This window comes from Trachurus japonicus, chromosome 18 (genome assembly GCF_045865225.1).
Source record: "Trachurus japonicus isolate A0001 chromosome 18, Traja_1.0".
Classification (NCBI taxonomy): Eukaryota; Metazoa; Chordata; class Actinopteri; order Carangiformes; family Carangidae; genus Trachurus; species Trachurus japonicus.
This window is the reverse complement of record NC_140924.1, coordinates 11214412-11228611: the sequence shown is the minus strand read 5'-3', so window position 1 is coordinate 11228611 and position 14200 is coordinate 11214412. Positions and strand designations below refer to the sequence as shown.

General features: G+C 42.7%; 1 protein-coding gene across 1 annotated transcript in view; it reads right to left on the bottom strand.

Annotated features, from left to right (window-relative positions):
* Window positions 1–759: 759 nt before the first annotated feature.
* Window positions 760–14200, bottom strand: part of LOC146968752 (NACHT, LRR and PYD domains-containing protein 3-like) — a 35936-nt gene continuing 22495 nt past the window's right edge. The window contains exons 10-16 of the mRNA XM_085759310.1: window positions 11218–11411; window positions 7913–7965; window positions 6204–6418; window positions 4298–4572; window positions 3883–3996; window positions 2519–2660; window positions 760–1119 (exon numbers count right to left, since the gene is read on the bottom strand). Coding sequence (XP_085615436.1) covers window positions 809–1119; window positions 2519–2660; window positions 3883–3996; window positions 4298–4572; window positions 6204–6418; window positions 7913–7965; window positions 11218–11411 — 1304 coding nt within the window. The 3' untranslated portion in view covers window positions 760–808. The remainder of the gene's footprint in view (window positions 1120–2518; window positions 2661–3882; window positions 3997–4297; window positions 4573–6203; window positions 6419–7912; window positions 7966–11217; window positions 11412–14200) is intronic.

Genomic DNA, 14200 nt, shown 5'->3' with positions numbered 1-14200 from the left:
TCTGCATAATATAATCGATCCACAATATAATTAAATAGCATGTCACATCAAAACAACTAGAATATCACATAGTAGAAACATCAGGTATAACTGTCATTATGCAATGTAATGTTAAACCAACATGTCAATAAGAAGGTGCCTAAACCATTCTTAAAATGATGACAAGGAAATCATTCAAAATCATCAAGTTACCCACAGCAATGAACCAGTAGACTGTGGATGAGGATCAGATGCAGGTGCTGCAGTACCCATCGTCCTCCACCCTGCATGTGCCTGATACCCTTATCATTTTATAATTCTAATAGTTAAACCAGCACTAAGTAACTTTTCAACCTTCATAAAATATTTTCATAACTTTTGTGATGATACATCGACTTACAACAAGTTGAATGACACCTCTGTCATGGCCTGAGGGGGTCTGTATCTCTTTCACTGGCACTAAGCAGCTTTGAGGAGCATGGTAGGAACCCTGCTCTCACTTAAGTTTCACTTTCACTTTTGCGAGTCACAACAAGGAGGGAACAGGCAAAACGGCACTTTAGCAATGGATTATGTTTGTGTTTTCACTTTGAAATGATCCACTGGAAACAGAAACTTAGTTTTGATGTCTTCTGTTAATTTTAATGCAGGATATTTACAGGGCTTCACGCTAGTGTTCATGGGAAATGGAGTCTTCCTTCAGGCAAAACACTACCGCTTTGGTCCACAGGCGCCGCCAAACTCAACCAAAACTGAAAGTTCTTTAGTACTGCTTTAAAATACATTTAGCTTCCCCTGGTATCAGACACAAACAGCTGACAGACTGTTTCTAGCTCAGATTCAGCTGTGTTGACAGGCAGTGATCCACCTCACACAGAACTCTGATCAGATCTGAACAAGCTGCTTCTCCTTTTTTTCGTATGGTGTCGATCACCTTTCGAGCTTTGTCTGCCCTGTCTGCAATCGCAGCAACAGACTCCATTTCACTGTCAGTTACCACCTCACAGTCCAGGAGTTTATCCAGCAGCTTACGAAGACTCGGTTCAGACACTCTCTCGACGAACTCAGTTCGAGCAGACCTCAGCCTCTCTGCTGCTGAGACACTTGGAGTTGGTTCTGGACGAGGACCTGGAAGATGAACTAGAACATACTTGTGTTGAAAAAGCACATCTGTGCTGTAGAAGCAAATTTGATTACAAGTGTATACACCAGTTTGCTTGTCTCAGTTCAGGGCTCTGTAAAAAAAGGTTTACAGCAGTAACCCAGAAGTTACCCATGATCACACCAGGCCGACCACAACTGTAAAGTCCATCCAACACCACTTCTGATGTGAGTTTAGAGGGATACTCCAACATTTTTTTTTAGTGTCTTGCCTCACTCCCGGGTCCATGACAAGCAGATAGACACCATCCTTTCGACTGTGCGTGCAGTAACAAGGGAGATATGGGCAGCTTAGCTCAAATGCTGGAAGTGTATAGGTAGTGTTAGCTTGCCTCCACCTAAAGTCATCAGAGATACTCTTAAGCAACTCTAAACGGAAACCGGCAGGCCGACCTTCGTCTCTGACAAAACTCTCCGGTAAGGCATCTTGAGCAGTCAAATGCCGGTAACGGGACGAGATCGGTCAAAACGGAGGGTTCAAGCAAAGACGGTTTATTTTGGTTCAAGCTAGCTACATCGAGGGTAGGTTAGCTTTCTATTTCAAAGTAAAAGCACAAATTCTATCCTCATGGTTTTCTGTATGTAAAGGGCAACGGGCGTTTTATTTTGTGAAAGTAATAAAGTGCGTTGTTCACAACGGCTAGTTTGAGTAGCGCCGAATTCGTCCGAACAAAATTGTAAACAGCTGGTATTTAGACAAATTAGCGACACACTGCTGATCTAAACGGCTACTTTCTCACCTAAAAATGTTTGAAATGTTGATAAAGTGATATATTTACAGAGTTTAGAGCTAAAATGAAATCAGCTTCTGACTGCTGATTTTGGCTCAGGTAGGAGGCAGGCTAACACTTCCTATGTACTTCCAGTGTTTGAGCTAAGCTAATTAGTGGTGTGCCAGCTCTGCCCATATCTCCCTTGTTACTGCACGCACAGTCGAAAGGATGGTGTCTATCTGCTGGTCATGGACTCGGGAGTGAGGCAAGACACACAAAAAAAATGTTGGCGTATCCCTTTAATAGCTCTGACACTGGGATGACGACGTGTGACAGTCTCACAAGTTACAGACACATCAACAAGAACTTGGAGAAAGTGAAGTATCTGAGAAACACCTAAAGGCAAAAGGGCCGGTCAGAAGAGGGACGACTGATTCAGGACCTGATGGAGGACTGAGCACAAACATTTATACTCCTTATTTTATTGAAGGTCCTTTCAGCTCCTTCCTGCTTGGTTCTACTCTGAACGGTTTCCCAATAGTTTGACTCACTGTTCGACAAGAATGGATCACAGAATAAAAGCAGACAGAAAATGATCTGAGGCCCAATAAGAACAAAGACACCACTCATCAGTCCGATCTACGTCAGGCGGATAAAGATTTTACCTGGCAGAGGAACACGACCCTCCCACACAGCTGTATCAGTTTCATCTCGGACCTCTACATGGGTCATCTCAGTGCTTGAGAGCAGGAAGATCTGAAACGTCGGGTGGTAATTTGGTCCATAGTCCAGGTCAAAGTCTTTTTTCTGAAAAGCAACAGCACCTGTGTCAGTGTCTCCAGGTGAGTGACAGCAGTTTGAGGAATCATGTCAGCTTTAGGCCCTGTCCCATTTCTGGGAGCATGTCTATGTTCCCACAGCCCTATGTTCCCTCTGGACTCTCTCTACCTATCTGGACTCTATCTATCTGGCCTGTCTAGCCTCTACCTGGTCTTTTTACTAAACTTAACCAACTCCTTTCTTCATTGCCTAAACCCAACCAATGGTGGGACCGAAGGGCTGTGGGAACATAGGGCCTAATTTTCAGTGACAACTAAAGTTAGAAATGAGGGAACATAGGGCTGAGGGAACATAGGGCTGTGGGAACATAGGAATGACCCCCCATTTCTCCCCCTTAAAACTTCCACTTGGTTTTGAGTGCCCTCAACCGTAAATTCCCCTCGTTGAGGGAAAGTGGCTGAAAATCTTTCCCTATGGAAATGGGACACCACTAGTGTAGTGAACGTAGCGAACGTGATAACATACGTCACATGTTTACAATTATACCGGTGGAGCGTGCTACTATTTTCATTCAGGAAAAATGCCGGCGGTTCCAGCTGTTGTGTTGCCTGTTGCGTTGGCTGTGTTTGTTTATCTCCGTCTAAACAATTTTTGTAATTAGTCATGGTTATCAGAGATTAGCCAGGCTAACGGTTAGCTACCTGTTTAACTTTAATAACTCAGTGACTCAATAAACGGTCCATGTAAAAATATTTTCTCCAGCGGATATCCTAGTTACAACATGACTGAGCTAACTGGAGTAGTTTCATGTCGTGTCCGACAACGGGAGGGTTTTAACAGCTGACGTCCTGATGCTGCCGCCGTTAGCTTTGCTGCTGCCGTTAGCTTAGCTACCGCCATTAGCTTTGCTGCTGCCGGACTGTCCCTGTCAGCTGCAAATACCACACATAGCAACACAAAACACACACACACAGAGAGAAATAGTAATGTTCCTTCAAGCATTTCGGATTTGACTAAACGGTGATCGAGCGTGACAACGGGTAATTTCATCTTCCACTTTGTTTTAAGCCCGCATCGGACCTCACTACATTTTGAGGGCTGATTTTAAGGGCAAAATCGCACTTCCCCTTCCTCCTTAGAGTAATGGGACACCCTACCCCTACACGAGAACGCGCAAATATATAGGGTTAGGCCAAATATTTAGGGCTAGGGGGGGGAAGGAAAAAGGCCCTTAGTCTGAAACACTCACCTTAGGCTGGACTGTATTGGCGTGCGGACAGTGAACTGTGTAAGTTTTATTTTTAATGAGTGTGCTTTCGGAAGCCATCTTGATGAACACACAGTCGTCGTGCCTCGCCTTCACCTGGAAAACAATCACATCATTTCATTACAGTCGGGCCTGAGCCTGAACAGACAGACTGGTTCTACTGGGCTGGACCTACAGGACAGAGAGAGTCCTTTCTGAGATCACAATGATTTTTGACTTTCATCCTTGAGTTCATGTGAATGTTTGTGTAGGACTTGCTGATTGGTGGCAGGGCGACACCGAGACACAGTGTCCATGAAACAAAGTGGACGTGTTAGTTCACGTCATCAGGTCTGTTAGTGATGAGTTTGGAAAGTGAATCAAAGTGAATCTCTAACACTTCAGTCTGTAGCCTTACCTCACCCACAGGGACGTTATAAGGCAGCAGATGCACATTGAGGCTTTGCTCACGTGCCGTGAGGTTTGGTTGCTGGAACAGCAGAATTTGGCTGCGAACTGATTTCATGTTGTTCCACCACCTCCATATAAGATCCTGAATCCAGACCAGGCCAAAGGCAGAAAGATGAGGGACTGAAATGATCACATGAGTGTCTGTGATCTCCAGTGGCTTGATGAAGCTCATTCCATCATCAGTGATGTGGGCAACAGACAGCAGAACTCCTTTTTCAAGAGCTGTGGAAACAGAGAGACAACAACCTCATTACAACAGTATTGATCATTTCAGTCACTGTTGTCAACATCAGGAAATTAATCAGGAGGCTGGTGAAGTAGGTGAATATTAGCATTTTCTTTATTTCTTGAAAAGGCTTGGGCATTGAGACGAAGAGCGATATATAGTTGAGTACTCTTAAATTGTTTATGTCACACTAGTGTGCAGGGGTGGAAAGTAACGAGTTACATTTACTCAAGTTACTGTAATTAAGTAGCTTTTATGTGTACTTGTACTTTTTTGAGTAATTTTTAAAATCAGTACTTTTACTTTTACTTGAGTACATATTGTTGGAAGAAATTTACTTAGTTACATTTTAAATAGCTTCCGTTACAAAGTAAAAAATATATAACTCTGTGTGGGTTGTCAAAGGTAGCTACGCCGCTGCCGCCTCGATTTCTCTCTCTCTGTCCCTTCACAGACGCCTAACCCAGCAGCAGGTACACACCTCTTTCCCCCTCACCGCTACGTGAGTTAGTGCATAACAGGGCTCGTCGCTATGTTGTCGTCTTAATATTAGCCATTAGCCACAGCTAGCGGTTAAAAGCTGACTTTAATGATTAAAGACAACGTTATCAGGCATGTCCATCTATTCGGCTACGTTTATGGTGACCGTGCCAGACACACCGGGGCTGAAGGCCGGACCGGCAGTCCGTTGAGTTAAATGTAGGAGCCCAGTCAGATCCATGGCCATGCTCAGAGGAACAGACAAGCAGCCCACTGCTTCAGAGCAGTTACAGTAAAGAGGCAAGAGAGAGAGAACCTACAGTAACCCCCCCCCTCCTCCTCCTCCTCCTCCTCCTCCTCCTCCTCCTTGAGAGCAGACAGGAAAGACAGTAAAAAAAAACAGGTGTGTGTGAGTGAAAGAGGGAGAGAGAGATTTTTCTTTCCTTTTTTTATCCGTATTGAAAATGGTATTGAGTATCGAATATTTTCCTTAATATCGATATTGAGTTGAAAATGTTAGTATCATGATCATGATCATGATCGTGACAACCTTAGGCCAGTAACTGTAACTGTCCATCTGATTGGCTCTGGACAACTGCAGTGTCAGAAGGTCAGAATCAAGTTGGTGCCACACGAGCTAAAAGATGATGGAGACCAGTGTATCGATGGAGAAGGGACAAATTTGGAACACAGAGACATGCACAGAGAATGTGAGGCCAATCTCTGGCCATTATAGCCCCCCCCCCCAAAAAAAAAAAAAAAAAAAGTAACTAAGTAACTTGTACTCTGAGTAAATTTTAAATGAACTACTTTTTACTTTTACTTGAGTAGATTTTTACACCAGTACTTTTACTTTTACTTGAGTAAAATTTCATCAAGGTAACTGTACTTTTACTTGAGTAGATTTTTTTGGTACTCTTTCCACCCCTGCTAGTGTGGCAGGTAACACCAAGGAAGGACTGTTTAGTCTTTCATCAAACGTGTCTTGTAATCTCATATGGGATGGGCCACAGTGGTGGCATGACACAAAAATAAAAAATTCATTCATTCATTTATTCATTGTACACGTCAATTACATGGTCACACGACCTTAAGTTATATCATTAGTTCCCCACCGTTGCTCTAACAAACACAATCACTTGCTCACCATCTTTTGTTTCACAATGTGGGAGGTGGAGCTGATGGACGGCATCCTCAGGACACTGGATACTGAACAGCGGTCCTGCAGCCATCCTGCCAACTTTGTGGAGGAGGTTCTCATCCCATTGGACAGTCCTGTAGAGCAGCTCCGCCTCCTGGGCCATAACAAACACCAGTCCAGTTGAAGAACACTGGAACTTTCCTAGACCAGGACACCTGAACCTGTGGGACACAGAAGGCTGAGTGACCACCTCCAGCCCTGAGATGAAAAAGGTTCAACATTGGCTAAAACATCGTGTTCCTCCTGAATCAGCTGACTGAGAGCTGATCCAGCTGATTTTCTCTCAGACAGTCGTGATCATGATCTTATCTTGAAGAGACATGAAGCATTCTGGATCTTTACCCTACAAACATTATCCCCTAAAGGCCTTAATGATGAATTTTTATTAAATGTGATGATGTAATTTTGTGCTTAGTGATAAGTGGCATGTATTCTATGATCAGCATAGCAAAGACTTTATTTATTATTATCTGCTAATCATTGCATGCCTCTATCACCAGGTATTGAAGCCCTCCTGGACCTCCCCCTCCTGACCCCTACCCTGCTATTATGATGCCAGGCGTGGTCTTACTATGATTATTCTCTTTCTCTCCATGCACTGTTATGTTTGTTTAAAATAAAAAATATATCTCTCTCTAAAATAATATTTACATTATAGTATTTGCATTTCTTTATTTGTAAGTTGTTTTTTTTGCCTACTATTGTATTTGTATGTATTTGTGGGTTACCCTCTGTGCTGCTACAGAGAGAGACACATGTGAGCTCTCACTCACATGTGTGTCTGCCTGTTGTACTTTTAATTATTTTCACAGGCTCACTGCTTGTCCATGCACTCACTGAGTCTGTAGGCACCTCCCCTGGGTGGAGCTGCACAAATCACCACTAGTTGACTACAGCTGTAGGACCTGGGGCTGTTGACTCGCTGTTTTGGTAGGAAACGGATCCAGGGCGAGAGAGACAGACCTTTCCTTCAAAATAAAAGCACCAAGCTAATAAAATGCGGTAAAACTCTTTTAATTTAAGGAATATAATTTACAAGAAAGCCATTAAGTTAAGATTTTGCTTTTATTGTATTACAAGTTAATGTTTATTTTATAAGCTTTATGTTGGTGAATACTTTTATTTTGGTGAATTTGGTGATTTCGGTATCCGCTACAGACAGGAACCAGAATGCAGACTAATTCGGAGGTAACAGACACCGAGGCTCTTCGCTTGTCTGAAGAGCCTGGTGATGCGAGGCTAGTAGGACCTTCCGGGACCCCCCACTGACCCAGCCTTTGATTGGCTATCTCAGACATGGTAGGCCATATATTTGCCTGTAATGTGTTCTTTTATAAAAAGAAAAAAAAAGAAAATCTCTACTTGAAAAAGGTCCTGAAGACCGAAACGTTTCTTTTATAATAAAGTTTTTTGCAAGTGATTGGACAGTGTGCGGGACACCTTTTTTCCTTTTTGACTCCAATCCCATGCTCCAACGCACCTGTCTTTTAAAGATTCTTTTTAGGTGTGCATCGGCCTCTATACCTTGTCTCTCAGACAGTCGACCATGAGACCAACGATGCAGAGACACATCTGCTGTGGCTCAGGAGAAGCTGTGAAGGAAGAGGAAAGTACTTTGGAAAAAACTTTGATGAGTGGGTTTATTGCATGTTTACCTGTATGAGACTTGTGCAGATTTAGTTTCCAGTTCAGGTGTGAAGCTTGACTGCTGCAATTCAGAGAGAAACTGTGTAAGTTGGTTTATTACAGTTAAAAATATATTGTGTTGAGTGAAGCCAACAGATTTGTTTCACAGTCCTGAGTGACCTGAGGCACAGTGGACAGAGTCTTAGGGGACTGACAGGGTGACAGGGATTTGATGCCATTGTAATAATTTACAGACTGCATCTGAGAAGCAGCAGGTTCAACAGAGAAATGACAAATGTTTTGTCAAATAACTATAATCTAATACGTTCATCCTTTAGGTTATCATTGTTAATTTGGTTTTCTGTTAATTTTATACCTTTTTCATGTGAAACACTTGATCTATGACATTTCTTGTTGGCATAGTTTGAGCTGCCTTTCTTTTGTGTGAGCAACTATACATTATGTACTTATTTATTTTCTGTATTCCCTTCATCCCCTCAAGGACTTGCTCTTTACCTTTGCAGGAGCTCTGTTGGGGCTTTGGGAGTTTGATCAGCTAGTCTACAAGTGTATTGAGGACTTGGAGAAGGAATACAACCATTTCCCCCCTGTACACTCTGTGGGGCGTCCTCCAGGACTATGAGGTGACACGCTTGTTGCTACAAGTCATTCAGTCCATGTGCAACCAAAGAGGGAGATGTGTCTGTATTCTCACAAACATATTTGCAGTCTAAGTTGGACTTCACCAAAGTTGTCCCTTGTTCACAATCCTATTCATGATATCCCTGGGCAGGATCTCAAGGCTTAGCCGAGAAGAGGAAAACAGTTTTTCAGCCAGAAAAACACTGCTTCTCTCTCTGGTTTTGGGGTGTTGAGTTGCTGCCCCAAGTGAAGGAGTTGGGGTATCTTGGGGTCTTGTGCATGGGTGAAGGTAGGATGTTGTGGGAGATCAACAGACAGATCGTTATATCTGGAACTCTCTACTTGACCTGCTGCCACTGAGACCAGGCCCCAGAAAAGTGGAAGAACATGGATAGAATAAATTATTATTACTATGCAACTTGTCTAGTGCTTACTGAAACCACTTAACTAGCTAAAGTATGAGTTTGTTTCTACACTGAAGATCTCATTGTTGTTACCAGCACAGGAGATATTCTCTGAATATTGTTTTTAGGGCCGGGACTCGATTAAAAAAATTAATCAAATTAATTAAGAGGCTTTGTAATTAATTAATCGCAATTAATCGCATTTTAATCGCATATTTGACCTGAGAACAGTGAGAAGCATTTTTTTTTCACATGGATTTTAGTATACCATTGAATGACTGAATACATAAGCTTAAGCATTCAAGGTGGTACTTAACCAAGACCAACAGACTAGGGATGCAAATTATCGATTAATTCATTAATCCATATTTGATACATACAGATTAAATGGTCTTTCCTTCCAATACACTATGATGATTACTGTAGTATTTAACTAGGCTACTTAAATCACAGTAGCATAAACTGATTTGTTGAACTCAGCCTGATGTAAACATTAAAGGGGACCTATTATGCTCCTTTTTGCACAAGCTAAAATAGTTCCTGGGTGTCTTAAAGACATGTCTGTGACCTGCTTCGGTCAAAATACCCCAAAGATCAAACATCACAGCATTCTCAAAAACAGGGCTCTGCAAAACGGTCTGTTTCAGTGGCCCCTCCCCTTAAATGCAAATGAACCACTCCCTCAGCATTGCGTTACCATGACGATGTCTACTACTAGTACCTATACTGATTTGGCCAAAATGTATTATGCAAACAAAAGCTAAATCTGCAGTATGCATCTGACCAGTCTACATTGTGTAATGAAATGTGCCCATGACCTAGTCTCACCCTAACCAAAGATGGTTTAGAGTAGTCTTTGCCATGTAGGCTACTGTAACCGTGTAACATGTAATATAACTTAATAAAATAAATTAAAAATATATGCAGACTGGTCAGTTCATTGTAAAACAGTTATTTATTGATGTAAATGTGGTGATTTGTGCACATAGACTACAGAGCTCCGCAGCACTGCTCCTCTCTCTCCTCCTCCTTCTCACAGCTTCACTTTTCATTCAAACTAATTCAACTGCCACAATTGTAAGATTTCATCAATGAGACCAACATTTATCTCCTAAAAAGAATAACCACACGGTGATAACCGTCTAAAAAACCTGCGGGCATGTTTATTAGCGAGGGTTTTCTCTACCGCGATGAGCACGGACGCCTGCCCGGCCAAGGAGGCCTGCAGACGGGCTCTGCCTGTGTGAGGAGCCGCTGCAGCTCCAGAGCTCCGGTGCTCCGGCGGTCCAGCGTTACATCGGTCTGGCGAACAACGTCGCCCCGGCGGTACGTCGCTGCTCACACAGGTACAGCTTCACTTACATGAAACGTCGGCGTAAACTTCTAAATAAAACTCAGTAAAGTGACGCTACAGCGCTAAAACATGCAGGGAAGAGGCAGGAAGTAGTCCACTCCGCTCTCCGCTGTGACCCAGGCCACAACACAGCAGCATGGGAGGAGGCGGGGCCGGCTGGAGCAGAGACCTCGGCATGACCATGTAGGGGAGACCTCATGTCAAAAAAAAGTCAGTGCAACCGAGTAAATAATAAATATAATTTAAAAAGTCAGTAGAAATCCCAATCATCTAGCAGGGTTTACCTCCAAATGCATTAACCTCATGATATGACACTTCCACAGCCTCTAAAACCATTATCCAACATTTTAAACATATATAAAAGTCTGAAAAGCTGGAAAAGCATAATAGGTCCCCTTTAATAAAACTCAGCAACCAATCACACAGGCAGCTCCATGTTGTCCCTGTGTGATGTTCAGGGACAGGTCAGGACAGTCTGAAGACAGACAGCTCTGAGGGTGAAGTCCTATTATAATGAGATGAGATGCACCTGTGACAGTGACAGGTCATAGATATAGCGCTGCAGCTGAGCAATTAGCGCGATATAGCGCATTTAGCGTGCGCCCGTGTCTGTGTATCTATGTGCAGGCAGAGATCAGAGATGGTGTTTTAAATAACCATGCTAGCGTTTCACCAGCTTTCAAACTGCCGCCTCTCTCGCAGGCGGGCGCACCGCACGTAGACACACGTGAGGAAAAAAGAAAAAAAAAAAATATAGAATTTTTTTTTAATAAGTGCGATTAAAATGCGTTAATTTTTTTAACGCATTAATTTTTGTGTAATCAATTAATTAATCGTAATTAACGCGTTAAAGTCCCGGCCCTAATTGTTTTCCTCTCTGTTGAGCCCTTAATAAGTCTGTCTGGAAAATCAGGTTACAATGTTTTTCTCTCACCTTCAGCTTTGCATTGTCCTTAGGCTTCAAGCTGTCTTCATCAAACCTCTTCAGCTTTGAGTCATCCTCAGAGACCTTAAGTATTGAATTATCTTTAGGGGCTTTCAGCTTTGAGTCATCCTCGGAGACCTTCAGCATTGAGTTGTCCTCAGAGACCTTTGGCTTTGTGTCATGCCCCTTCAGCTTTGAGTCACCTGTTCAAAGAGAAGAAATATGGAATATTTCAGAAATCAGTGTTTGCTATTCTTCTCTTTATCATATGGAAGTCAGAAATAAACTCCACCTGACCATGTGGCTCATGCAGCTGTCTGTCAATAGTTCAGTTCAGTCCAAAAATAGGACTAGGTGGGGCGGTGCGTGGCGCAGTGGGTAGAGCGGCCGCCCCATGTAGAGGCTACAGTCCTCACCGCAGGCGGCCCCCGGTTCGAGTTCCGTGTCGGGCAGACCTTTCCTGCATGTCATTCCCCCTGTGCACTCTCAAATAAAAAGGCAAAACGCCAAAATATAAAAAAAATAAAAAAATAAAAAATAGGACTAGGTGTTACAATCACTCTAAAAGTCATTTTGTGTTGGCTTTTTTATTTGATAGTACATAGTAGAGATACACAGTAAAGGGGGAGGCAGAGAGAGGGGGAATGACATGAAAGGGCTGCCTGCCTGACGCGGGATTCGAGCCGGGGCCATCTGCGGTGAGGATTGTAGCCTCTACATGGGGCAGCCGCTTTACGCACTTCGCCACGCACCGCCCGTCATTTAGGACCTATATATCACAATAAAAAAGTATATTATCTTGATAAAATCTCAGAAAATCACAAAAGTGATTATTTAAGTTAGACATATCAAAATACATGCTTGAAAATCCAACAGTTAATTTTTGTCTTATATTACATCTATTATTCCCAGCCAACATGTACTGTACATGTGGGCCTCATATGGGTTACAAAGGGGCAGCATGGGTACAGAGTGGGCATGGGCTTAAACTGGGCAAATTATCTGGGCCCCATATGGTTTCAGTAACATGGGTCCTATATAGGAAGCCCACGTGGGCTGACCACATGGGTCCCATAGGGGATATGAGTTGGCAAAGTGGGCATGGGATAGAAGGAGGTGGTTTAAGTGGGTCTCATATGGGTCACTTAACATGAGCCCCACATGGAAAGCCCATGTGGGCCAACTCTAAGGGCCCCATCAGTGTTGTGGGTTAGAGTACTCTAATTACTTTTTTCGGGTAACGTGTAACGTAACGCGTTTCGTGCGTTAAGCAATCAGTTACTTTTTTTTTTTTTTAAAGTAATCCGTTATTTTAAGAATTTCTCCGGATAAGGAAAGGAAAATCCCGACTGCAGTCTGCTTTTTGTCAGACAGTACTGTGCCACCTGCGGATGTGTCAGTGGAGGTGCAGCGCTGCGCTGTGATGGGTCTGTGCCCTGCCGACCTACATGTCCCTGTGTGTGTGTGTGTGTATGTGTGTGTGTGTGTGTGTGTGTGTGAGTATTTTCGCACACCCGGCAAGATGGCAGAGAGGACAGCTTTTGCATTGTGGAAGTATGCATTTTATTTTCAATTCACCAGCGAAGAGGACAAGAACATAACGTTAAAATGCACACTCTGCGTTGGTGAAAAGATTCTGACGACCGCAAAAAAATCCACTTCCAATTTTAAAAAAACATCTTGTATCCAAGCACCACTCTATCACCCTGGTAGCAAAGTCTGCTGAGGAGGAGGACGACCAACTCCAAAGCAACAGTGTCTGAGTTTTAGCTCAGCTAAAAAAAATAAAATAAAATAAAATTATATGTGGCATATTTCTGACTGTCTTTCCTGTTATTGTTATCCTGTAGAGTTAATTTGGTTGGATGACTTATGTTATTCATTGTCAGGACTTCTCGGTGCATTTAAAGGAGGCTGTGTGTCGGTGTCGGTTAAGTTGCAGCATGTGCAAGGCACTGCAAACGGCTTTTAATTTTTGATAACGCATCAAACCTGCTCCACAGATAGACTGAGGAAGTCCTTTGTGCCCAGGGCAGTCAGACTGTACAACAGCAGGGGGGGGGGGGATGGTGGGACGGGCACAACATCTGCAACATCTGCACTAATTGACATTTTATGAACTGTATTTCTTTTATATGAGAGTGTGTGTATATGTGTACATATATATGCATATACTATATAGGTGATAGTTTGTATATGTGTGTATATATATATATTAGGGCCGGGACTCGATTAAAAAAATTAATCAAATTAATTAGAGGGTTTGTAATTAATTTATCGCAATTAATCACATTTTAATCGCATATAAATATTTGACCTGAGAACAGTGAGAAGCACTTTTTTTTTCCACATGGATTTTAGTATATCATTGAATGACTGAATACATACAGTAAGCTTCAAGGTGGTACTTAACCAAGACCAACAGACTAGAGATGCAAATTATCGATTAATTCATTAATCGATATTTGATACATACAGATTAAATGGTCTTTCCTTCCACTACACTATGATGATTACTGTAGTATTTAACTAGGCTACTTAAATCACAGTAGCATAAACTGATTTGTTGAACTCACCCTGATGTAAACATTAATAAAACTCAGTAACCAATCACACAGGCAGCTCCATGTTGTCCCTGTGTGATGTTCAGGGACAGGTCAGGACAGTCTGAAGACAGACAGCTCTGAGGGTGAAGTCCTATTATAATGAGATGAGATGCACCTGTGACAGTGACAGGTCATAGATATAGCGCTGCAGCTGAGCAATTAGCGCGATATAGCGCATTTAGCGTGCGCCCGTGTCTGTGTATCTATGTGCAGGCAGAGATCAGAGATGGTGTTTTAAATAACCATGCTAGCGTTTCACCAGCTCTCATCTCTGCCAGTCAGCCTCTCAAACTGCCGCCTCTCTCGCGTGCGGGCGCACCGCACGCAGACACACGTGAGAAAAGAAAAAAAAATTGAAAAAAAAAATTTGAAAAAAAAATAAAAAT